The following is a 27,820-nucleotide window of genomic DNA, read 5'->3' as shown; positions in this document are numbered from 1 at the left end:
ATCCTAATATGAGGTCTGCACGCAACTTGACATTTATGTTATTGATGGACTTTACCTACATACTCGTACCTCAAATGGTGATTATGTTACTGAAAACATCTAAATTGTGTAAAGCATCTTTGAATAATGTTGCGCGAAGTTTTTTTGACATTTATGGCATAAGAACCGAACACATCAGCAGAACATCTCGAAATAGTCAGAGTGCTAAAAATTTTAAGAATAAATTTTTCGTAGTGTATGAAAAATATTTATTATTGTTTGGCAACGCCGCATTTGCTAATGAATTCCGTGATTACGACATTTCTCAACGAGAAATTTCAGAATCTAGTTGGACTTCCTCGCGTAAAGGCTAATTTAATTCATTCTAGTGCCATTTGGAATTGTTCTATTACGTACGTAAATATATAATTTATTAGCTATAGATTCTGCGCATTGTATGTAAAGAGCGCAAATAAACGCCACAATAATTTGCGAGTATACACCTGTAGCTGGTTTGAGAGGCAAACAAATTGTGCGGTCTAAACGCGCGCGTGAGAAAAAAGAAAGTGGAGCAATATCCAAATAATTGCAAAAATATAAACAGCTGTTGCTTTTTCCCGATTACTGTGCAAGCAGACAAAAAAAGAACCGTCGTCGAGAGTGTTGCGTTGATTAAAAAGTTTGAGATAAACTAGATCAGAATTTTTTAACTAACACGCAAGCAGAATGGCTGACATAAACGAATTATTGGGATCATCATTTGTGCGGGTTAAGGTAAGTAATGTGTGTATGCATATATGTACATTAGAGATGGCAAATATTTGAGTACCTGTGACTTTGTCACTGCTACTTAAAAATCACTGCTCACAGCTGTGACAAGTTTCCTAAAGTAGCAGTGACAGGAATTATCGAACAAAGTAGCAGTTACACTATCATATGAAAAATTGCGACTGTGACAAAATAGCATTAACCGTGGAATATAAAAAATTGCGACTGTGACAAAGTAGCAGTTACAGTATCATAAGAAAAATTGCGACTGTGACAAAATAGCATTCACTGTGGAATATAAAAAATTGCGACTGTGATGAATTCATATTCATTAAAGCTATGAATTTTTTCAGTTTTAGATAAGTATAAATGGTTAACATATAAAAATTGAATTTATCTTTAAACGGGTAATATTCATGTACAAATTAAATTGATTACAGACACCTCAATGCTGTAGTAAAGCCAATTATAAAACTTTTAATCTTAAAATTGCATCAATTTATATAGTAATTTAAAAAAACTTATAAAAAGTATTTTATAAGTAACGAAATATTTTTAAAAGTGTGTTTTCGTTTACTTTACATAGCTTCTATTGAGTATCCTTATATTGAAAAAAAACCTTCAGAAAATATATTTAGTGCGACTTTAAATATGTGCGTCTTAAAAAATAACGAATCATTTACATTAATTTTTGTACGAAACTGTTACAAATCAGTTTGCTTATACTTAATAAAAATTAAAGATGTCTGTGTCAAAAAGAACCAAAATGAGTTATGTGTGGCAATTATTTAAAGATGGATGCTGTTTTCGCAAAATGTGATATTTTTGCCTTCTTTTTCATTTAATGTAAATATTTTTAACACTACTTAATTTTATCTTTTATGTATATACTTTGTATTTGGTGATTTTCTAAAAATAAATTTACTATGTTAATTTATGTTTATTCTAATAAATATGTACATCGTACTTAAATGAAAAAAGGAAACAATTTTGTTCTACTTTATTGGGCTATGTCTGTTACAATTTTTATTCTAGTCACAGTCACAGTTTAAAATCACTGCTACTACAAAGTCACAGTCACAAGTAGCAGTGTTCCTTAAAAATCACAACATCGCCCATCACTAATGTACATATGTATAAAATTTCAACAACAAAATTCGCTAATAACGCCCAAACGAGCTCTTCGTAACCACAGCTTCATTTTTTCTCAAGTACTGAGCCGTTAAGTGGTTACTGAATTTTATTTGTTGTTGTTGCAGATTGAAAGGATGTAAATTACCTCTTTGAACGTTATTTTTTTTTGTAGTGATAAGAAGTAATCAATGTATAATTCAACTCTATACTAGAATTATGCATCACCGAATTATAAATACATACATATGTACATATGTATACACGTCATCTACATACTTATTTATAGTATACGTTGTAGAGGCAATAACATTAGAAAGAGGCGTAACCTTATCAGTAAACGTACTTTTGTTTGGGTTTATTTTTCAAATTTTGTTGATTTGAGTACGGATTTAAATCATCAACAATTAAATGCGCTTGTCCATAAGCGGTGACTCAATCGCATTCATTCAATGCAATGAATTGAATAACATTGTGGTGCAGACCACAACGACCGTTAAAGGCCCCCTGCATTGCAATCACCTACGATTATTATTTGTGTTGATGCTCTCTTGCGGCTTTGCTTGTGCATGAAATCGCAGCCACAAACATTTAATACATAGTAGTTCTAGACATTCAATAGTTTGAAATGCAAATTTCTCAACCCTCACTGCACATGAAGTTTCAATTCACATAGGTATATGCATGTGTGGAAATACATTCAACTTGCTTGAATTTGAATGGCTTCACCACGGATTTTCCTTCATACGTCGCCTCGGTTTAAATGTAACCGAAGTTTTATCTCTAAAGCTTACTTTATTTCACGTTTATTTTACAGCTGGTCGCTTTCGTGCACTTCTTCTTCATCACAAATGCTATGCTCGGTACCTGGGGCCATGGTGCTTATGAGTTTTACAATTTCCTATTTATGATTGCCATGTTCTGGACAATACATTGCAAGGAATCCATTGAAGCAGCACAAGTGGTAAGTATGAAGTCGTCCGCCTTATATACACGTATGTAAGTATGTTTGTAAGTTTCCGATCAGCCACTTTAAAAGCAGTTTATATTATATATACATACATACATACATATATGACATTCTTACATGCATAAGTAAATATCGTTGTTACTACAAATCACTTCAATATGTGACCCGTGTGAATTAGAACACAGGCGAGGACACATTAGTTTCAATTTTTTTATTGAATGTATTGTACACCTACCTAATAAATGTAAGTTATTTTAATTCATGAAAAACGCACCGTTTGAAATTTTGTAAAAAATTAGGACTGTTCAATTTTATTATATTTTATTTAAACTTATAATGTATTTGCTTACAACAACGCCAACAATTAGAATTCCTACAATTGTTCTAGTAAAGTCATTATTCGATAACGTAAGGTTATTTCTCAGTTATTTACTTGCATATGAATAAAGTAATTCTCAATTACTATTACACTATTCAAACTATTCGCAACGAGACAACGTATTAGTATGTATGTATGTAAAGTGTAGCATCTTTAGCAGCACTTCCATTGAAATACAATGATTGAATTACATGCGTAAGTGTATATTCATAGATGTATGTATATATGTACATAATGTGTAATACATATTTAGGTAGGTTAGTGTTGCGCAGGTGATAACAACTTGGTGTTAATAAAGACTTGTTGTAACGTGAACTTCCAACTTTAAGGTTTTAACTTCAAACGTTTTGGAAGACAATATGTACATATATATACATACATATGTCTGTGTATGTGTACATAGATATCAGTCACTTTACAAGTGCCCAGTTTACATCGTACGTAAATTACGTGCATATGTGTTTTACATATAAATTGTTTTTATTCATGCCTTTGCATATTCTCTAATAAAATTACTCGAAAATAGCTTTAATTAATGAAATAGCGAAGTATTATTCCGCTCTGGGTTACTATTGTTATCGATTTTTGTTTGTGTGAGAAATTCAGTTGATTTATGTGAAGTATTAAAGGTGCTAGAGAAATATTCAAATGGTCAACCTTTCTTCTTTCTTAAACCCCCTAACTATTGTGGTATCGCATTCTTTGGCCGTCGACTGGCTTGTGAAATGCTAATAAATTCGAAAGAAAATCGCTAACATTGCGTGTTGCACACTTTGCTTTTGGTAACCGACGTTAAAAATCCTTACACCACTTGTACCTAGTGCGAGGGAGCTACATGTCCCTAGTAGTGTAAGGGAAGAAATTTTGCAGACCGACCAACAAAAGTGACTTTCGTTTTCTTAAATTAATGAAGCCAGTCAAACACGCTATTGTATACATACATATGTATATATACAAAATGTGACTGTATTTATTGCCGCCCCTCTTGAACGCACTGCTCCTTACCACTACCACTTTCGAATTTGAATATAACCAAAGTGACGAGCAAGCGTGTTAGTGGAGCATAAAATTTCACACGTAAGCACAATGACGTGGTGCTATATACATACATATATACATACGTACGGACATGCATGTAGGTGTATCGCTTACAGTATAAGCTATGACGACAACGTCACCGGCGCTTTGCACTTACACCGTAGCGTCTAAGCCATGCTCACTCCATTTATAGTTTAAGTGCGGGTAATTATATACTGAAATCAATTTATATTTTATTTTTACCGCTTATATATTTAAAATTTAAATATTCTGCTTTCTTGCTTAATTTGTAGCCAAACTGGAACGCGCTTGTAGCGCTGGTTTAAGCACCATGTCATGCCAAGCAAACATTAGACTCTTCATATTTGTTTTAAAATAGTATTATCACATATTATCATAGTGTGCCTTCCTCTCCTTTATATTCCACATTTTTATCTTTTGTGGTTAATCTGTTTTGTTTGCTAATAATTTGAGACTGCCCCAAAAAGCATAAATAAATATCACAGCGGTAAAAGTGAAATATTTTCTTATGTTCACAAAGTATGACTTATAAATAAGTATGATAATAATAATAAAATGCATAACAAATATAAATATAACAGAGTTAACAACTAAAAGTTTTAAATTTTACTTTTGAGCTTCTAGAAAGCTACATCTGCATTGCTTACTGCGTCTCAATAAGTACAACATACATCCATAGGTATTTGTAGACTATTATAAGTAATTCTTTTTGTATCGAAAAATTTTTTATAAATAACTTTTGATTGATGATATAAATAATAACGAAAAGTATTTTGTATTTATCGGGACAATTCATTATAAGATTAGATTGCAGTTGGTTGCACAGTTTACAAAACTCTCTTCGACAAACATTCAAAGTTTTATTGCAATTTTCACTTCCCTTTTCTTGCAGGCACTCGTCATCAATGTTTCAAGCATATTCTTCGATTTAATAAACATTATAGTCTACTTCGATTTCATGAGTAAGTTTACATACCAATATATTTTCGATGACGTAACATTTTGCAACATAAAATTAAACTTCTTATTAACTTCCAGATGGTTGGGCAGTCGCTTTCTCTATCATCAATTTAGTACTACGACCAATAACTGTCATATTACTGTATCGTGAGTTCAATTCCCGCGGCGGCAGCCTACAAACCGGTTCGGTCTTCCCCACCACGCAACAGCGCACCTATCAGGACATCGATCGGCCAACACAGCCAACGCCCACAAACTCACAGCCTGGTCCAAATGTCGCTAGTATTTTCTAAACGAATTGTTAACAATTGGAGGGTCGCTGATACATTTCAGAAAAAAAGCTGAAAATCTTTGGCATAATTCAGTTAATTTGCTATTTACTATATGAAAAGTGGAAGCAGCGAAAAGTATGTGTAAAATTGTAAAATCTGAATACTTCCATGTAACAAAAATTCTAACGTTTCCTTATACATGTGAGTGCATGCATGTTTGTATGTATCGGTATATGTTATGGTCGGTTATAGAAAATATTACCTTAAAAGGGCTCGAATCCATTTGACATTGAATTGCAATGGTTTGTGGAATTGAGTATATGTAAAAACACTTGCATAATATTTTCGTTGAACAAAAACAAATTGTTTAACCTTTTTATATTGTATACCAACAAAAACAAATCGTAAAAAATAGTAAAATAATCATTATTTAGTTTATATGTATAAGTCATGCTGTTTTATATCAAATATTAATATACTATATATGCTTTAACTGTTGCAACAAAATTATATTTCCTTAACAGCACTAAGTTAAGTTTAGCCAGTGTTATTTCCTGTAAAATTAGAAAATTAGTGCAACTAGTTTTGTTGTAATATAGTATGTCGACTTTTATGTATATAAACGAGTTTTAGCAACACATAACAGAAAAAATTGCATATTTTTAGGCGCACAATTATTTAGAGAATGTTTCTGAGCCAGACCACATCTTGCAGTCTCACTAAAATTTTAACTCTTCATGCACGGTTTGCGGTATTTTGATAATGTGTTAATTTCATAAACTTATTCCATTTTAATTCCTTATATCAACATCCGTAAATACCCCAAAACAATCAACTATTAACAACTAATTTAAGTTATGACCATTGTTAAAGGCGGAATTGGAAATTGTTGAATAAACAACGGTCTCGTGTTGTTGTTAGCATTGTAAACTTGTACCTACTTACATATAAACAATCAATAAGCTTAGTAAACATTTATTAGGGGGCTTAAGAAGTTGCGAAGTGTTCAAGCAATAACTAACACCTACGAGAGTAATCATAGTGCTTTAACAGACTCATAAGCTAATTTGTCCAAACATATTTATGGAGTCTATAAAACAAAGCTACATTCGAACCATAGACCTGTAAATGTAAATCGAAGAACTAAAAATGAGGGAAAAAGGATTGTAGACGAATTAGTCCAAAGCTAGCTAAGCTTTAACTAATTTACAAAAATATATTTTATATTTACATACATACTTATATACATATACATACGTATGCGCGTATCATTTATGAATCATAATGGTATGAAACGCGTTGAGGCAGTTAAAATTTTTACTTATTTATCTTTAATACTAATTTGTGCAATAAAAAACTAAAATGAAAATGATAATAAAGAAATTAAAATTAAAAATGTAATTTGTTTCTTAATGGCCGAAAGGGCGAAAGTTAAAACGTAACGGGAATTTAAAGTCAAATGGAGTAGCAAATTACAGTTTTTTCCCTTAAATAATTTATTTTGTTTTGAACTTTCATTACACATGTACAAGCTAACTGTATTTGGGTTAGAGGGACAAATTTTTCAAATATTTAATCGTTAGGAAAACGAAAATGGTTGATAATTAAAACAAAATAATAATAAAATATTATAAATATTAAAATGAAACTGTTTTTCGTTATGTGCCCGCAGAACGTTCAAACTACAGCACGGAAAGACGTGAAAATTGACACAGGTATTATTTTAGTTCTGCAGAAGAAACTCCAAAAAAAAATACCGTTGATTTTTCAATATATGTAACCATATATTTTTAACATAAGAACGTCTGAACCACAAAGAGGGATATGTCTATGCATGTAATGTATCATTTAGATATGCTTGTATGTATATTTTATAGGATGTTCGGCGTTTCCTCCTGGGTGTTACAAACACCGACGCAAACTTAATATAGTTGGAGAGTGCGTATAGCCGATAGAATATAAGTAAGCAGTTCGGTAAGAGCTCGGCCGACTCACGCGGTGTTGGGGCGTCCAATGGCGCCCGTTTTTTGGCACCGCAACACCTCTTCTTTAGCTGATCAATTTCTACTTTACGAAACTAATGTAAATCGACTCTCAAAGCTCCGATTTTTGACAGTTAAGTTATTCACTTTTCGCTGAAGGAACTCATTAAAAACTTATATATGCATGCATGTTTTTGTTTATAAATAAATAACCATCTCTTTATTTTTTGTGAAAAAGTATAAAATAAATAAAAACTTGTATTTCCGCTTTATGCTAGTCCTTAAGTGCTAACGCAAATCATACATAACAACAAATTAAGTTTTGTACAAAAATAATATAAATATATTTTACAAAAGTTTGGCTATTCCTGCTTTGCACGTTTTTTATAATTTTATTTATTATAAATAAAATATACCAAAGACTGACGCTCAGCTTCTACTTTAGAAACCCTCTTTGGCCGCTCGAAAGCGATATTTGTCATTGCTTCCTGCCAAGCAGGGCACTTGCACCAGATTGAAGTAGATTGAGCCCATCAGTTGCGCCGCCGACGTGTTGGCACTTTTGAGACATGAGTACAGCATATCGTCGCAAATGCAGTGAGATCTGTAGAAACAATAGTGATGTAGTATATGCATATACATATATAGAAAAACATATATATATATAGTATATGCTTATAGAGGTAGATACATTTACATATAAGTACGAATCTCATTTATGTATATAAACTCACTTTGTATACAAGGAGTCATTCATCAGCTCGTATTTGTTTTGATAGGCACGTATCTTCACCGGGCACAGATCGTGAAGGCGACAGCATCGATCCATATCCATTTCAGTGCCCAAATCACTGTAGGTTTCCGCAATGTCGCCGGTGCCACACCATTTTGTGCCTGTGGAATAATAAATTTTATTTTACTCGTTGTACTCACTACGATCGGCACTCGCTTGAAATATTCAAAGTCTATCTACAATTATGGAGATCGCGTACGCGTACGTCACACTTGGGCAGTATTTGTTATGGCATGCATTAACCTCCATTAGTTGCTGTTATTGTTGTGTGTGTGCTTTAATTACTTACCCGGTATGATGCCACTCAATAATGAAAATGGACTTTTCGGAAATATATTTGCCGCCAAATTTGAAGCACCATTATTCGCGGGACTGTTGTTGCTCGCACTGACATCTATGGACTTGCCGCGATTGCGCGAAGCATATGTCAGCTTGTCGACACGCTCACATTGGTTCATGAGTTTCAGCATTTCCTCGAATGTTATTCGCAGCGGCCGATTGTATTTGGCAAGTCCTTCGAGTAAAGTTTTTCCATCGCTGTCATTGCTAGTTGGGGAGAATGACAAACGGTACAAGATTATTTACATCAATTTTCATATATATTTATTGTTGAAATGTATTGGGGTACAAAAAAGTCAACTAGTCTCCCGACTGTCTTACAGGGTGATTGGCTCACTTTGCTTTAAACATTTGTAGTAGTACCAACTAGAATTTTCAGCAAACCCAGTATCAGTTTATAAAACAAAATCTCTGGGCCAATAAAAGCCCCGTCAGAAAATCGTTACATAACACGTGGATCAATAAGCCCCGGGACTGACGTATAGATGGCGCTGCCAACAAAAGTTCCGTATGATTTTGCATAAGTACCAACCTTCACAAGATAACTGTCAAAATTTCATGTCATTCTGATGTTTGGCTCACGAGTTACAGTGATTTAAGTGCCGCTTGTCTTGATATTTTCAAATCACGGTGGATCAAAAACGACAACGTGTCGTTGATTCTGAGCGCTGTTTGAAGCTGTTTCGCCGGAACAAACCGGATTTTTTGCGTCGGTATGTGACAATGGACGAAACCTGGATCGTTCACTACACTCCGAAGTCAAAGCGGTCGTCAGCCGAGTGGACTGCAGTCGGTGAGAAGTGTCCAAAGCGGCCAACGCAAATATTGGCTGGTACGGTTATGGCCTCAGAATTTTGGGATGCTCATGAAGTTTTGCTCATCGACTACCTTGAAAAAGCTAAGACCATCAATAGCGAACGTAACATTGGCCAATTGATGCGTTTGAAGGACGAAATCGTTTAGAAACGGCTCCATATGAAAAAGAAGAAAGTGCTCTTTCACCAACACAATGCACCATGACACAAGTCGCTCGCTACAATTGCGAAATTGCATGAATTCGGCTTCGAATTGCTTCCGCACCCACCATATTCACCGGATCTAGTCCCCAGCGACTACTACCTGTTTGCAGACCTCAAAAAAAATGCTCCAAGGAAAGAGATTCTACTCCAACGAGGAAGTCATCGTCAAAACGAACGCTTATTTCGAGACCAAAGATAAATCGTTCCATAAGAAAGGTATTGAAATGTTAAAGAAACGCTGGACTGCGTGTGTTGCTCTTGAAGGAGACTATATTGATGAATAAAGTCGAATTTTGCCAAAAAAATGTGTTTTTCTTATTTAGTCCCGGCACTTATTGATCCACGTGTTAATTGTCATAAGGTTGATGTTTTTCAGTTTAGTTAGATTTCAGACAGAAATTTGGTTGTATAGGACGATCCATTTCGAGGTTCACTACATTTTTAAAGAAAGAGCATAGAAGCTTCAAATTTAATGGGGAATGTTTATTATCATTAGAAAGAACATTCTTGGGCATTTATTTTTTTAAGATTATCTCTTTCAAATGCTGGCCGCGGCCGATGATTCCACCGGCCCATAAACCACACCAAACCGTTATTTTTTCTGAATGAAATGGCAGCTCTTGAAATGGGCAGAAATGAGTCTCCTCGCTGAACCAAATTTGATTCGAAAACGTCGAATCTTCTTTGAACTTTTCATGAGTCCATAGAGTGAAGCGATGTCGCTTGGGAAGTTCGAGCGGCTTCTTGCACAAGCTGTATTTTGTACGCTTTCAATTTAAGATTTGGACGTAAAATGCGCCAAGTCGTTTCATACGTCAGTCCGAAGTCGAGACGTTTCTTTGCATAGAGACATTCTACTAACATATCGAAATTCTATATTTTTGATCCATTTTTTTAAAAACATTTGGGCAGAAAACATTTTTTAGCAACATAAATCATAGTTTTTGTGGTTTTATTCTAGAAAGTTAATGCCAACGAGTTACATATTTGCTTTTTATCAAAAACTAGTAAATATAAATTAATTTTCGTCACGCGATTTTATTCCCTCGTAAAAAACGATTGCACAGTACAATAAGCATGAAAGCTTTGTGAAGTTGAGAACAAAAAGAAATAATTCGATAAAATGTGTATCTAACTAGTATAATAGCAAGAAAAAACGGGTTGCACCGAAGCTATAATACCCTTCCCAATTGCAAACGATTCCGAACAAGAACTATACTATATACGTATGTATGTATATAACTACTACTACTTTGTATAGTAACTCGATCTGAAAAAAATCTTCGGAGTTTGCATCATTGCCCTAGGCCATAATCCACGCCTAATTTCCAGAAACAAGTGCTTTTTCTGACCGTTCAGTTTGTATTTCCAATTTGCTATAGTGGTCCGATATCGGCCATTTCGATGATCAGCATCTTGGTGAGAAAAGGACGGGTTGAAAATTTTCAGATCGATTTTTCATAAACTGACGGACTAGCTCGTATATACAGATGAACGCACATGGCTTAATCAACTCAGCTCATCACACTGCTCATTTATATTTATACTTTATAAAGTCTCTTAATTTTCCTTTTTGCAAACATCGTGGCAAGCTTAATATACCTTGTTCAGAGTATAAAAATATACCATTGGTAAGTATAAAATAATAATAAAAGAAAATATGCCGTCTACTGAAATAAGAGTTGCACCATTTTATGGAATGAGTAGTATGTAATTTCGTATGATCTATTAGCCTCGCCCATAATAATATTGGTTAGGGGTTACCTGGGTTTACGGGTTTCAAAAAATCTAATGTTTTTATCGTCTTATTAAATTTTATAACAACTCTAGAATATCGCCCCAAATTTTTAATTTGATCGGGGTAATAGTTTCCGAGATACAGCCTTGAGAGCTTGTGCGCTCGAGGATAGCAAGACTAAGTGCGACGGCTTTAAACGCGAAACTGTTTTTGAAGTCGGTTGGAAAGATTTCTCGAACTACTCAACCGATCTTGATGAAATTTTACACAGGCATTTGAGATACTTAAACTTATTTTATACAGGTATTTGAGATACTTCTTAAAGACTTGGTGGAAGGTTTATTTTTTTTTTCAATTACAACTATTAAAAAAAATCTCGCGAAAATTTTACTGGAATTTTAATTTTTTTGTAAAAATGTTTGCCAAAAATCCAATTTTCCGCATTTTTTCTTTGGTTCAAGTTCCAAAATACGTATTTTTTCACTTTAAATGATCCTGTAAGGAGTTTTTAATAGTGTATGTTTGTAACAATAAACAATTCTAATAAAGTATGTAATTTTTTATATGGGGAAAAAAATGTTGTTTTTTACCCGAGGAAACCCATGTAACCTCTTAATGAAAGTAAGTAGGAGCAAAACATATTGGATTCGCGCTGTAATCCACACTAAGCTCATTCTATTAGGTTAAAAAGATTGTCTGCTGAGTTTGCTTTGAAAAGATTTTCTTAAGGTTTGGATAATCACCGAGTAATCATGAAATCATATATGATAAATTTTACTTATTTTACTTATAAATTAATTGACTTATGCAAAGGCTATTTTTTTATCGGCATTTTAAAACAATATACTATGTAAAAAAATTATTATATATATTAAAACTCACTAAATTTCAATCAGTTCGCAACTCAACAACAGCTTCTCTGGTCCCAACTCGGTCACGGCAATGGTAGAGTCATGATAGTAGATCATTATTAACGAGTCATTTGTAAGCCGCTTTCCACTAAAAATAAATAATGTAAAAATAAGTAAATACGTGATAAAGACATTTCATAAATAAAAACACTAAAATAAGAAATATTCTCTTATCTGTGTAGGATTAATATTCCTATTATTATTGGAAGAAAATGAAAATTCTCTTTATAAATATATGTAAGTTACTTGGCATTGCAATAAACTCAACTGCGATTTAGTTGAAACTATTTATAAATTATTCTAAAGATTAATCACTTTACACATATGAATTGAAAAAGGTTTAATGCGAAATTTTTTAGAAACATTTACTTTGGAAAATTTATAATTTATTGGGAATTTTCGAAAAATATTTTTTACCACTTCTCGGGACCAATATGAAATTAGTTCCATGAGTGCGGCTGTCTCGCTAGCAACCTCATCTTGTTTTGAACAATCGCGTGTCTGTATAAATGTGCTCTATAGTTTAACCATTTAATCGCCTCCACAACACATCGAGTGATATTTGAGCTTTCAGTAGCCAAATAATGACATGCAATTTGACACAATGGTATAACCTGTATGTTAATGGGCGGTTAGTGCAGCAAAGACCACAGCAGGGATAGAGAGCATGTGACATTAGCAAATGGTGCACTTAAAATGCAACGCCCACTTATAATTTCACTTTGTAATATGCATAGGTGATTATACACCTTTTATTAGGTGAGAACATTTAACTTGTTATCTTTATCATTCTATCTAATTGTCTAAATTGTTAATTGTTGATTACTACACGGGGCAATTTTCATTTGTTCAATGCAAGCACTCACCTGTACGTTTTCATCTGACGCAAATTACGACTCTCGAAGTACTGCTGCGTGAATGAGGCGAATGAGGGAAAGCTCTGTGGCAGGCTGAAGTTGATTGTCGGCTTCGTGGCGACATTCCCGATAAGTCCACAGATCGCACACAACAGGACACAAAACAATTGCAAATTGTTTTTCACGGCAAATTTCAACATTTTTCTGAATTAAAATGATTTTTTTTTTGTTTTAGAAAAAAGTAACAATCACTTTATGAAGGTGCACAGCAGTACTTTGGACACGTTGTTGCGTTTCACAGTCGTTACAATGGAATAAGCATTGCATTAAAATTGTTTAACACATTTCTACTCAGTTTTAGTTCAAATTCACACTTAGGCATTCGCTTGTTCGTTTGTATGTTTGTTTATTATTATTTCTGAAATTAAAACAATCGCCGAGTTAGTTGCGTGCACTCTGCTTGATAACGTTTGTGAATTATAACGAATTAACGTTTCAATGTAAATTAGTTAGTGAAAAACCATTACAACATTATTTCATTGAATAGAGCCTCACTTGGAAATATTGTGCAATACTGGTGCCAGTTGTGACACTGAAGCCTTTCGCTGAAGAACAGGCATGAAGGATTTCATATTATATTTTTAAGCGCATGTACACACATACATGCACACATGCGCATTTATATCGTTTTATTTGTGGAAGAAGGCTCGCGTGAATATAAAATAATAATCGCTCGGGTGTATATGCGACCATGAATACTTTATAGTGTGGCATTTGGCAGGTGACAGATGTTCTAGATTCCCCGCTCGCACATACATAACTTACAATATAATATATGTCTACTCTCACTAGGCCATTTTTACGCGCCTGCTTATTCCCCTTTTGCTCGAAAGCAAAATAATTATTTAACTACACGGTGGAGGCTAAGTCGAGCCTCAACTGTTACAGTACTCTCCCTTTAATTGCACCTCGATCATTGCAAATTTATAGTACAATAAATCGAGGAATATATTAACTGATATTCGTTGGTGGATTATGCATATATAATATAACTAGCTCTATATGTTATAACTATCTTTGATATATTGATTTGAAAACTTAAAATGTTTCTAATTCAGCCAAAAAAGTCCAATTGAATTGTTGCTGTTTTTATTTCCTTAACATTCGACAGATGAAAGGCACACAAAAATTATAATTTTCACATATTTTTTTTTAATGAGACACACTAGCCATTCTAACGTATTTTTAAACACATTTATTGCTACACAATAAGAAAATATGTACATGTATGTACATATGTTCATATTCAAGGCAACTAATTATGCAATTTTAGCTCGGAGCACCATTCAAGTCAATGCTATTTAGAAATCTGAAAACAAAGAGGAAGCGAGAAATATCGATAGATCGAGCAAGCTACAGTAAAAAATAATAAAAACAAAAACAATAATAAAAAAAAATTTATAATCGAAAGCAAAAGTAAAATGCGAAAAGTGAGCGCCAAATTGATTAAACGAAGTAGCATAAAAATGTGTGCTCTATAAGAAATAATATGCATCAACCTATATACATATTGTTACAAAAGTAGTATTAAGTTATATTTGTATTACTATATGCATCCCTGATTATGAACAATAGCTGTAGGTATATGGAATAGCATTTGTCTTGTTGTAGACATCTGGCGCCACGGCTGTCTGCTCGTCGAAACAATAGACATCTGGCGCCGCACTGTCTGCTTGTCTAGTTAAACAATTGCAGAATCTGGCGCCGCGACTGTCTGCTTGCGTCTGGCGCCGTATAGCCGTATGTTCTGGTAATTTCCAGACGCGATATTCTAGAAGGACACGTCGGCATCAGCGAGAAGTGCGTGGCTATATAAGCCGTGGCAGCGCCAACGTAATCAATCAGTGCTAAGAGTAAACTGCTATAGTGTAGACGAGTTGTGAAATAAAGAGTTGTTGAATTAAATTAAACAGTGTTGATTTTATTTGTCAATCCAGAGATACGAACCTAACAAAGTAAGCTAGCAAGAGTAAATTCGTAACAATTGGTGTCAGAAGTGGGATTGTCAAATAATCCAAATTCAAGATGGTTAAATTCGGAGAATTGAGAATTCAGCAATTAAAAAAGGAACTGGAGGAGCGTAATTTGCCGATAAGCGGGCAAAAGGCGGATCTGCAGGCACGATTACGTGAAGCAATGGAAGCGGATGGAATTAATGTGGACGAGTTCGAATTTGTTGGGCCAGAAACTTCTACAAAGGTAGAAGAGAAAGTAGAAGAACAACGAACATCATCAAGTGTAGACATGAACACGTTGTTAGTGGCTATTAAGCAAATGGCAGAAAATGCAGTGCAAACAGAAAATCGTCTGGCACAGCTAATAGCTGAAAATACATCGCAGTTAAAGTCTTGCCTTACACAACAAATGACTGAAAATAATACGCAGTTAGAAAAGCGTTTGGTACAACAGATTACAGAAAATAATACACAAGTGCAAGAGAAATTTTCAAAATTTGAAGACGAATTAAGCACAATAAAAAATGACGAAGAAAATTTAAGATCAGAATTTCTTCAACTGAGTAATCGTATGCGAGAACTGCAACTGCATGGCCCTGCACCATCAACAAATAATCCAAGATTGAAGGCACCCACATTCGATGGAAGTATTCCATTTCAAATTTTCAAACTTCAGTTTGAAAAGACAGCAATGGCCAATAACTGGAATGCAGCGGACAAAGTGGCGTCCTTGTTTGTATCATTGAAAGGGCCTGCGGCAGAAATCCTTCAGACTATTCCAGACTGTGAACGGGACAACTATGAGGCATTGATGAGTGCGATAGAAAGACGATATGGTAGTGAGCACCGGAAACAAATATACCAGATCGAACTGCAAAATAGGGGTCAGAAAATGAACGAGTCATTGCAAGAGTTCGCAACTGAAATAGAACGACTGGCTCATTTGGCAAATGCAGATGCACCTGTGGATTACATTGAGAGGGTAAAAATTCAATGTTTCATAAATGGAATTCGTGATGTGGACACCAAACGCGCCACATATGCAATGCCAAAAAGAACGTTTGCTGAAACGGTTTCGCACGCCCTCACACAGGAAACAGCTTCCCTACTAAGTAAACCAGCACACAAAGTACAAAGGATTTAAATGGAACAACCGGCTCTGATGGAAGAAATATTGAAGACTCTGAAGACAATTGCTGCACAGCGAGTAAATACAACAAGCAGATGTTTCAACTGTAGAAAAGCGGGTCACTTTGCCCGAAATTGCAAGATAAAAGTAAACCCATCAAAATGGAAACAACCAACAGAACACCGAAAGAGGATTCACCACAAAAATCCGGATGCATTATCACATCGCCCTTGTCCACTGGAATTTAAACATTGCTCCAAATCAGAAGGAAAAGAAGGTATAATCGACGTGCGATCACTGAATATAGAACCTGAAGATGATTGGACTCCTCACCGCATCAGAATCAATCAGCTGGAGGACCCTGATCTTGCAAAGCTGATAATAGCCAAAGAAAATGGGGTACGACCACCAAAGGAACAAATAAGTAGCGAGAGTCCAACGGCAAAAGCATATTGGGCCCAATGGAACAGCATAAACCTCGTTAATGGATACCTTCATCGTACCTGGGAAAGCGAAGATGGCAAACATTCTCGTCTGCTGATCATAGTACCGAAGTCCATGATCCCAAAAGTATTGAAAGAATATCATAATGGACCTAGTGGAGGGCACCTTGGAATAACAAAAACTATAGAGAAGATTAAACAACGGTTCTACTGGATCGGTTGTCGAAATTCCATAGCAGAATGGATAAGTAATTGCGTAGAGTGCATGGCAGCTAAAGGTCCTAAAGCCAAAAGTTGCGGCAGGCTACAACAGTACAACGTGGGATCACCATTTGAACGAGTCGCAATGGATATTGCAGGTCCGTTCCCAACCAGTACGGCCGGAAACAAATATCTACTGGTTGTCATGGACTATTTCAGTAAATGGCCAGAAGTATATGCCTTACCAAACCAGGAAGCGAAGACAGTAGCCGAAGCGTTTGTAGAAAATTGGATAACAAGGTTCGGAGTGCCCGTCGAATTACACTCAGATCAAGGCAGGAATTTCGAATCTTCCATTTTCCAAGAAGTCTGTACATTATTGGGCATCCACAAGACACGGACAACAGCGTTACACCCACAATCAGATGGGATGGTAGAGAGATTCAATCGAACGCTCGAAGAACATCTGCGGAAAATCGTCGATAAAGATCAACGGAATTGGGACAAGTGCATCCAGATGTTCCTGCTGGCGTATCGTTCAGCGAAGCACGAGACAACTGGTTACACGCCAGCAAAGATTATTTTCGGATCTGATCTGCGACTCCCTGCTGATCTTAAGTTTGGAACGAATCCTACAGCTGTAAGAAATGATGGAGATTATTGTTCTGCCTTAAAGGAAGAAATGAATGAATTGCATCTAATGGTAAGACAGCATACGCATCTGATGAGCAATAAGATGAAGGACCGGTTCGATCAAGCGGCAAATTCAAAAGGTTTTGAAGAAGGTGATCTGGTCCTGTTGTACAATCCACTTCGAAAGAAAGGCTTGTCCCCGAAACTGCAGACAGCCTGGGAAGGACCCTATATGGTGATGAAACGACTTAATGACGTAGTATACCGCATACAAAGAAATGGGAAAGCACGATGTAAAATGAAAGTAGTACATTTGGAGAGGCTCGCCCCATTTGGTTCAAGAGGATTTGTGCCTAATCGGGACGATTAGGCTTTAGTGGAGGGCAGTGTTACAAAAGTAGTATTAAGTTATATTTGTATTACTATATGCATCCCTGATTATGAACAATAGCTGTAGGTATATGGAATAGCATTTGTCTTGTTGTAGACATCTGGCGCCACGGCTGTCTGCTCGTCGAAACAATAGACATCTGGCGCCGCACTGTCTGCTTGTCTAAGTAAACAATTGCTGAGTCTGGCGCCGCGACTGTCTGCTTGCGTCTGGCGCCGTATAGCCGTATGTTCTGGTAATTTCCAGACGCGATATTCTAGAAGGACACGTCGGCATCAGCGAGAAGTGCGTGGCTATATAAGCCGTGGCAGCGCCAACGTAATCAATCAGTGCTAAGAGTAAACTGCTATAGTGTAGACGAGTTGTGAAATAAAGAGTTGTTGAATTAAATTAAACAGTGTTGATTTTATTTGTCAATCCAGAGATACGAACCTAACAAAGTAAGCTAGCAAGAGTAAATTCGTAACAATATATAAATTTATATATTACTCGTATTTATATCTTCTGACCCGACTGGATTGTATTTCAAAAATATAATAGCGAATGTTGCCGGAAGCTATTCATATGTGTCCTGATAACTGATTTGATGGTACGAACTTTGTAATTATGGGCAATCAATTTCTAAACTACATTTGTATACCTTTTTGATTCGAAAAGACCTGTATATGTATAATAATATTTATTTTATATTAATTATAAACTAATAAAACTAATATAATTATACGTCCGAGAATATAATCATTAGTTTTATTAACTGTTTAGAGACAGCTTAAAGGACTTCCCTCCAACTAGAGTTAAGATGTTACATGGGTTTGTGGGTTTCAAAAAATTGATTTTTTTATTTTATTTTATTAAATTCCACAACACCTCTAGAATATTGTCCTAAATTTTCAAGTTGATCCGTGTCAATAGTTAATACTCAGGGATACTGCTTTGAGAACTTGTGCGCTCTAGGCTAGCTAGACTAAGTGCGCCGTCTTTAAAGGCGTTTTTCTCCAAACTGGTTTTCTCGTATTGCAAGATTTCTGGAGAACTAATCAACCGATCTTTATAACAGGTCTTTGAGATACAATTCTTAAAGAAGAAGAAGGATTTTTTTCTCTTACAATTATTTGAAAAAAAAATGTTGCGTAATTTTCGTTTCTTTGTTAAAATGTCTGCTAAAAATCCATTTCAGTTTTTTTCCTTCGTCCAAATTATCTTGCCAACGCAACGCGGGCGAACCTTTTTTCCAGGGCACGGTGGTTCCTCCCATACGACAAAAATAAAAAAGTCTATGTTTATATATTGGGCTTGTAGCTAAATAAATAGTTGCATATGCCATCAAATTTATGTATTTTGAGTTTGTTTTGATTATTTCTAACGGAACTTCTTGAGTGAAAGCAACATATGTACGGCCTTGCACAGAAATAAATAGTTGACAAAAATAAAAGCGAAAGCAACGTGTAAATTCAACTGCAAAATTTTAATTTAAAATAGTGTCTAAATAAAAATACTGAAAATGGAAATTAAAGTAAATGGTAATAGTATTATTTTCCAGTAATAACAAGTTTTTAAATTGTACTGTTGTTTTTAGAATAACAAATTTTAATGAAGTGTCTTTTTGATTCAGTTTTTTTGTTCTTTGTTAAAAGTATTTGGAGATTTAGTAACTTTGTCAACCGAATACAGTGACCGGATTAGTGTGTAAATGTTGATAAAAGTACAGTACTTGTCCAATAAATTACGAACGAAGTAAAAAATAGTTCTAACTTTAATCATTAATAAAAACATAAATATTTGGCTAATTTTAGAAAAAAATTATTTTTTATAAGCTATATACATTAAACTTAAATTATTATATTTTTGTATTGAATAATATTCAATATTTTGTCGCCATATATATATATATATATTTTTGTTTTTTTGCTCTCGTTCGTAATTTATTGGACAAGTACTGTATATAGTTTAAAATAGTATTAAGTTCATGTGCAGGGATTTGCAGGTTTCTAAATAAAGTTCATTAAACTAACCTAACTTTTTAGTTTCAAAGTGTATTTTGTACATCAAATGTGCGTGTTATAGCATTGGTTTTTGCAAGTAATGTCAATAAACAAATGTAGAATTAGTTGTTGTTGTCTCACTATCTCTCTCTGAGATTAAAATAAACGCGGACAAATTTAAGCAATTCGCACTTGAAACTGCTAAAGGGCTTGTAGAGAAGTACCCTTGGTTCTATCTTCCACCTTCAGTTCACAATTTCCTAGTGCATGGTTCCGAAGTCAACGAAAGTGAAATAATATCTATTGGAGAACTATCAGAGGAAGCTGCGGAAGCCAAAAACAAGGATATTAAGAGGTATAGGCTTCAACATACGAGGAAAATTTCTCGAATTGCAACAAATACGGATTTACTTAATATGTTATTGTTGAGCTCAGATCCATTTATTACAGGTCAACGAAACTTGCCATGCAAAAAGAAAAGCGCATTATTAAAATCTCCAATAGAATTGTTGGAAGACTAATTACGTAAAGGAATTTTTTATTGAGGTTTACAACGTCCTTATTTTTCTTCCAAATTAATAAAAATTTTATTTGAACTGTAAAAAATAAATTGTTTTATTTTATAAAACTAAATGACACATCTGTTTTCCTTTCTATTTATTAATAATAAATCCGGGAATTGGAACACAATTTATCACATGCTCAAGTATTTTAACGTTAGAATTATATATGTATGTAGAATATGAAAAGTGGGCGTTATACAATTGCAATTTTTTCAGAATATCGTACTAGCATGAACAGAAATATGCTATGTATATTGCAGGTCAGTATCTCTATTCTAACTATTTTTGTCGCTATTCTCCATACAAATGGAACCACTGTGCAGGGGTTATCTGAAATGGCGTCACAATGCCCGAGTTGAAAATATTTTTTTCCAAAAATTTCAGAGTAGTTTGTAAAAATAAAAAGGTGTAGTAGAATATTTAGTTTTTCATATGAGAAAAAAATTGTTGAAAACAGGCTGTTTTTACCCCAGGAAACCCAAGTAACCCCTTAAATAAAATGGCTCTTTAAAAATAATGTCACAAAAAGAACGGCATTTTCCTAACTTTCAAGCGGATATAAGCCCTTAAGCCTTCCTTAATTTATCGAACGACATCAAAGTCAATGATCTAATAGGCTTATATTGAGAGCCCAAGTGGTTTATACCTATGCCATATAATACTATTGTCCTGCACGTTTCCAATTAACTTTTTACTGGTCGTGAGTTCAATCGCTTCCAAAATTATTGCTAATTTTATAAGAAACAGTTTTTTTCTGGTAGCGGTAACCCCTCGGAAGCTTTGCTCAAAGCTTGTTTAGCATATAAATATTTAAGTATATCATGGAAAAGCTTCTAATATAAAGCTTAAAGCTTGCAAGGCCGGTTATTTGACAAGTGAATTTTAATTAAAATGTGTACCGAGTTATTGTATTAATTTCTAAGAGCTGAAGTGTAATCCAAACTGGCAAATAATTAAAAAAAAAATATTAGTTTTCTCCACCAACACTTAACATTTCGTACTTTAATTGACGGAAAAACAAGTTGGATTAATAGTTAAAAGATCACAGTTCGCCCAAAAACAGGCCGCAGTGGCACACGAACTCGTTGGCGCTTATCACAAACCGCCGCCATAAATCAAGAAAAAAATACACAAATGTGAAAACTTTCAGTGAGTCTACGTTTTTCGCCCAGTCACTGTGGAGCTGCTCCATTACTCCTAATACATATGTAAATATATACAGACATATGTTCGTCTGCCTGTACTTATGCATGTTTATTTGTTTATTTTGTTTGTTTAGCTTCGTTTATGCACACGTCTTTCTTCTACACAGATTTTTCAATTTTAAGCCTTTTATGCGTTTAAGTAGTATTTCAATTTTCGTGTTCGTTGTGCATTTATTACGTACGGTACGGCGGTGAGGCTTTTTTTGGCGTTTATTTCATTTATTCAAACGCTTTTCACGTTGGCCCCACACTAATCAACAGCCATCTACGCACAACGCGTCAACGCCGAGCCCAAAATGTCCAAAGTGAAAGTGTAACTTGGCCCATGCGCACTGACCATGCCTAGCGCTGTCACCGCGATAATGCGCGTTTAGCGTTGATACCAGCGACCGTCGCAATCAGTTGGCACTCGCGCAATGCCGCGGTTTCGCAAGTTGTGCGAATTGCAAATTGGTAAGTCGCAAATAGACACGCTTTGCACACACCCGTTAACAAAATCAAATGTCTGATTTTTTTTTTGGTTTGCCTAAATGTACTCGCATTAGCGCTTGCGCTGTGCGACAACAGCAAAAGTGTCACATTTAAGCTATAATTGCAGCATCACAATCTGAATGAAACTTGTGTGTTAATTGCTCCAAGCGCGTTCAACGAGAAAAGCCCCAAAAACTGTTGTGTGTGTATGAGTTAAGCTGTTGAGGAGCCGCCACAGCAGTCGGGGTCATTTGTGTAGTGTTAAGAGGCGGACGCTAGATTTCACAGTCTGTCGGTTGCATTCAACTAAATACTCTTTGAAAACTTTATGAAAGTAATTGTTATGAAAGTTTTACTGCGCTTACTAATGAGTGTTTACATAACATTTGCGTATGCGCGTACTTTTTGAGGGTTTATGATTATGTGAATAAGTAGTGGGATGATACAGTACTCTGGTAACAGCAGTAAGTAGTCGAATCACATACAACTTTCCTCGCTTTGCTTGACAGTTCATACTTTGACAATAAACGGAAGAACGAAAAGCGTGTGTCAGAATGCACGAGTTGTTTTTCGTACTTTTCTTTTATAAAAATGACATTTTTACATTGCAAAGCGTAAAAATATGAGAACATAGAAAGTTGTCTAACATTTTGCTTCACATTGCGTTGTTTCGCTTCGATGAACAAACTCATCCAAAAGTATGCATCGAACTTATCTGTCAAAGCAAATGTCTGAAGCAAAGCGAAGCAGAAGTTGTATGTGAGTTAGCCATATATCCATATATGTATCTGTGTTATACTAAAGCCACAGAGTGACAGATTAATCATAGTTTCTAATTAAAAGCAAGAATAACAGATTTTTAGTGTATTCTGTCCCGGAAAATGTCCAGTTTTTCCATTGTTCTTAAGAAAGCATATACAAATTTATTTATTAAATAGTTGATAAAATACTACACCGACAGATGCTTGCCGAAAATTTCATCTTATTGTTAGATAAACGGTTCGTAAAATTGTCAACAATTAGATAAATAGATTAGTCTTTGGCATAAGCTAAAGGATGAAATCTCGAATCGAACAGAGGTTTACTAACGTAATCATTTTTACCACAATGCAATAAGAGATGTTCAAATATCTGTAGTTGTATGAGTAGAAAATGGAATGGAATGTATGTATATAGAAAGATACAGAGTTTTTCCGGAAACGATTTAAAATAATTTATTGAACCAATCGTTACAATTCTTTAAAAACTTTCAAAATAGGCTCCTTCTGCGTCGATGCAGCGCTGCCAGCGCGATTTCGGAGTATTGATGGCGCCACGGGAGGCATTCGCCAGAATAGCCTTGAAAGCCAAGATAATGCTGCTTGGATCCCCTCTGTCGTCACCAAATGCTTGCCTTTCATCGGCCTTTTCAGGCAAGGAAACATAAAAAAGTCCGGGGAGGGCCACATCTGGGCTGTAGGGCGGCTACGTAAGCGTTGGGATGCCGCCCTTGATTGAGTGGCTGTTCACAAGAAAGATGGTGTGAGCCCGGACGTTGCCGTGGTGCAATTTGCTATCGGCTACGACGTGTTGTCGGCCCCGATTGATCCTTCGTTTGAGTCTCTTGAGGACTTCCACGTAAAACTTGGCATTGACGGTTTGTTCAGAAACAAATTCATGGTGGACGATGCCTTTGATGTCAAAAAAGACAATGATCATAGTTTTCACTTTGGATTTGTTCATCAGCGACCTCTTCCCGGCCCTCCAAAAAGGCTTGGTGCCACCGAAACACACCACTTCTTGCTAAAGCAACATCTGTGTAAGTCTGCTTGATCATTTCAAACGTCACTGTCGCAGATTTATCGAGTTTCACACAGAACTTAAACGCGTATCTCTGCTCCAACGAACGCTGGATTTTCGGCTTGCACTACCCACAGAAGCACGTCGCGGGAAAATGTTTATCCTGACTTTCCAGGTCCTCGGAGACAACTGACCAGCTGCTCGTTCGATAGCTAAGAACTCCGAAATACAGTCGCTGTGGAAGAAAATCAGTTATATTACTTTCCTCTGTATATGGTATATTTATTTTCATTTCCTATTCATATAAATAAAGCTTTGGCTGCACTTTTGGGTGTGTCACTAACATTGAGAATATACGAGCACATATTTAAGTGTATCGTTTTCATAATGTAAATGAAATGTTTCATTTTATGTACTCGTATAAAGCAACAAGCATGTCAAATTGCTAAATGATGTGGCATCTACAATGCGTGTAAAAAATAATTAATAGATTTTTTTTTCGTTCGACCCTTTTAACTTCAATTAGACACAGACCCCAGGCATCTAACTAGCCCTAACAAAAGCAAATGTATTCATGTATGAATCATATTTTTAAACAAAGGTCTTGCTATTCGTCAGTTCACCGGGATCGCTGCATTAGCTACAACACAAGACAAGCTATCCGATCTGCTGAGAGACAGACAGGTGTAATTGAAAATCTTGCCTATGACTGAAGTCAAGTGGCCAGCGGCATATTAACAACAGCATAAAAAGCATATTTTTTAATTAAATGTATTTTCATGTTATTTTTTCTTATTTCCACTTTATTTTTGCTCGTATTGGAATTAATATGCGTTACGCGTTTTAAAGCGAAACCAAACAGCAACCGATTTTGTAAAAAAGCCAACGAAGTCCAACTTTGGCTTGAGTCGAACGACCGTTGGGGCTATAATGAAGGACAGCTTTATCAGCTTTGAAGCGTAAAAAACCATGAAAATGAACAATTGTTGAACTTTTGACCTAAAGTACGTAAGTCTACAGGTTACTAACGATGTGAAGTACTCGTACCCAACTTATTTTCATATTAAAAAGATAAAATTAATTAAATTATTGCACAGCGGGAGTGAACGTTGCAAGCGGTTGATTTTCTTTGTTAGATTTCATTGCCAACTTTCACAGTCGCTAATTGTCGATTTAATTTGCTCTAAATTTTTTTCGCGCTAATCAAAGAGCTGCCTTGTTGAAAGAAGTCGAAGGTAAGGCGCAGCCGCAGCATGCAACCACAGCAAAACGAGCAAATGAAATACACACAAATATACTTATACGAATGTGTATGTGTGTTGGTTGCAGTAGATATTTGTATAATGTTTTGGATCGCTTTAAGCTCGAGTTGTCATGCAACTTTTGCAAATTTAAAGAAACAACTGATACTGTTTATTGTTGGCGCTGTTAATGCGGCTGATGGTGCTCCACTGTCTGCAGTTTCGCAAACTCAGCTCGAAAATCGGTCAATGCAGCGAGAGCAATCGTGCGCTTACATCAAAACAAAGCGTCGCATAGACATGTGGGTATAGAAATAGTGACACTTTGCAAAATGCATACGAAAATTTCACTTTGATTACGTTACAAGTGGAAAAACGATGATACTGATTTTGTCATCATCATATAAAAGGTGCCTCAAAATTAACGCAAGATTGGAATAGTCTTTGAATTGCAATTTTTTGTTCAATAATAATAAAGTACGTAGAATGGGATTATATATGCACAAAAACATAAGGAAAATCGCCTCCCCGACTTCCCATGCACATATGTACGTATTCTTTTGTCGAGTCTGGCTGAATTTCACTGATACAATTTCATTTAAATCGCTGTATGAGATGTGCCACCGTCCTGGACAAACCGTCTACGCCAAGTTTTACGTGGAAGTCCTCAAGAGACTCAAACGAAGGGTCAAGCGGGTCCGACAAGAGATCGCAGCCGATTCGAAGTTGCACAATGACAACGTCTCGGCTCGCACCACCTTTCTTGTGAACAGCTACCTAGCCAAAGCCGGCATTCCAACCCTTCCGAAGCCTTGGAAGACATCTTGCTCTTGGTCACTGTACTTCTAACTCAACTAGCTTAGTTTTCTCCATTAAACGAAATATCAAAAATTTTAATCTAGATGGTTCCACATTAATGCCCGTAATCACATACAAATATGTGCAGCTGAATGTACAAGCGGGTAGATCCATTGTGAAAGACGCCGGTTTATGCTGTAAGTCAACAACTGGCTGCTGCATTAAGAAATCGCACCAAAAACATATTCACACCAAACTACTTATAGGCACTACAAAATCTTTTACAACAACAAAAAATGAATCTATAGATAAATAATATCGTTTAGCAACTGCAGTGCATGTTCAACGCAATTTCAGCCAGCCGCAGGCACTAAACAGCCATCATGACAATTCAATGAGATCACGCACAGTCAATTAGATGTCAATATTACATGCCACAGACGCACCTCTTCGACGTCGACAAAAATAAACAACAAAACGCACTGATTAAATAGCACGCGCATGCGCAAACACTATCATAGGTTAAACGAAAAAAACACCACAACAACACAAAGTTGATAAGAGCAATGCCAATGAGCTTAATGTGCTGATTTTTATCTTTTCTCGAGTTTACACCACGCAACAATCGTTATAGATCACACTATATTTCTTAAATGTACACCAACCGTTTTAACCTTCGCTAACTCGCTGAAGTAGAATAAATTTCACTAACGCGTCTCGTATTGTTTAACCGTTTGCCGTTGGTCGAAACGTTTGCTAAAAGTCGCGCTACTGCACGCAGCCATGCAGTGTTAACAACTGATTTGAACCCGGCTCAAAGCGCTTGGCCGAAGTTGTTGGCGCCCATTCGCGCGCTATAGGCACTTCATCACTCTCACTGACGGCTGAAAACGCTCTCTCGTCGCATAGGCACACATGTGTGTGTGTGTTTCTGAATGCACATTCGATGTTGGCCAACGTTCGCATGCTTTTGTGGTTGACCAAGTCTCTACCGATTTTATATTTGTATTTTGCACCAACAATAACTGATTAGCATGCAGACACACATACATACAAACATACACACATAAATGTAATTATGCACATTGTTGCGACTTTTGAAATGGTGTTGTCATTGAATTTGAAACCAATGAAGCATAAAATTGATGTGGGATGGTTTTGTGTTCATGATAATGGTATCTGTTGACTGTTTCTATGACGTTCGATGTGTGTACCATGTATAATATATTTATAGATACGATGCTTTTACAAAAACAATATTTATTATTTTGGTCTATTGCACACAATTCATGGACTCACAATGCTCCCTAATGAACAGAATGTATGTAAAAAATTTAAACTTTAAACCTACAGCCAACCTCCTTCCATCTCAGTATCTAATAATATTGTATAATTATTTAAAACCCTTTACAGGACCGCTGTCAAGTTGAGTAACTGATGTTCGGAGCATACTTACCAAAAGTTATGAGAAATTTACGTGCCAATAAATTCAAAGAACGTGATCAAGCCGAACATCGACATCGATAATCCGTGGAGGTGTTTCTTGAAACTGGTATGTATGTACATATCGTCACCTGAAATGCAAAATAACGTATCATCAAAAAATTCGAAATTGAGTGCCTTATTGATTATGCTTCACTACCTCAAATAACATACATACTATTACATATGTTCAACATTTTCAGGTTCTGCACTCAGATATAAACCAGTTTTAACCAATATTAACATTTTTTTCACTCATGTTCCATTTTATTTCGTGCTTCATTAGTGCCAACATAAATTTCCGTAAATGTTGTTACGTTATTTTTCATT

The 27,820-nt window shown here is 35.5% G+C and overlaps 2 protein-coding genes across 6 annotated transcripts; one reads left to right on the top strand and one right to left on the bottom strand.

The window, feature by feature from the left end:
- The first annotated feature begins 306 nt into the window (after window positions 1–306).
- LOC105223035 (uncharacterized) lies at window positions 307–6,914 on the top strand. Its single transcript, XM_011200632.4, has 4 exons — window positions 307–753; window positions 2,696–2,842; window positions 5,179–5,248; window positions 5,325–6,914. Exons 1-4 carry the CDS (start codon window positions 706–708, stop codon window positions 5,537–5,539), a joined length of 480 nt encoding a protein of 159 aa, XP_011198934.1. The 5' UTR covers window positions 307–705; the 3' UTR covers window positions 5,540–6,914.
- A 777-nt stretch (window positions 6,915–7,691) lies between these two features.
- On the bottom strand, window positions 7,692–26,804 carry LOC105223036 (uncharacterized). 5 transcript variants are annotated; one of them, XM_011200633.4, is made up of 6 exons: window positions 26,674–26,804; window positions 13,167–13,575; window positions 12,272–12,388; window positions 8,583–8,839; window positions 8,235–8,394; window positions 7,692–8,104 (listed from the first exon to the last, which is right to left on the bottom strand). In XM_011200633.4, exons 2-6 carry the CDS (start codon window positions 13,355–13,357, stop codon window positions 7,942–7,944), a joined length of 888 nt encoding a protein of 295 aa, XP_011198935.2. In that variant the 5' UTR covers window positions 13,358–13,575; window positions 26,674–26,804; the 3' UTR covers window positions 7,692–7,941. The 5 variants fall into 5 exon arrangements, with proteins under 5 accessions (XP_011198935.2, XP_011198936.2, XP_049312103.1 ...); XM_011200634.4 differs by having other exon boundaries at window positions 26,683–26,794; XM_049456146.1 differs by lacking the exon at window positions 26,674–26,804 and adding an exon at window positions 26,455–26,597.
- Between the last annotated feature and the right edge of the window lie 1,016 nt (window positions 26,805–27,820).

This window comes from Bactrocera dorsalis, chromosome 4 (assembly GCF_023373825.1).
Source record: "Bactrocera dorsalis isolate Fly_Bdor chromosome 4, ASM2337382v1, whole genome shotgun sequence".
NCBI classification, from domain to species: Eukaryota; Metazoa; Arthropoda; class Insecta; order Diptera; family Tephritidae; genus Bactrocera; species Bactrocera dorsalis.
This window is presented reverse-complemented; position numbering and strand designations above follow the sequence as displayed.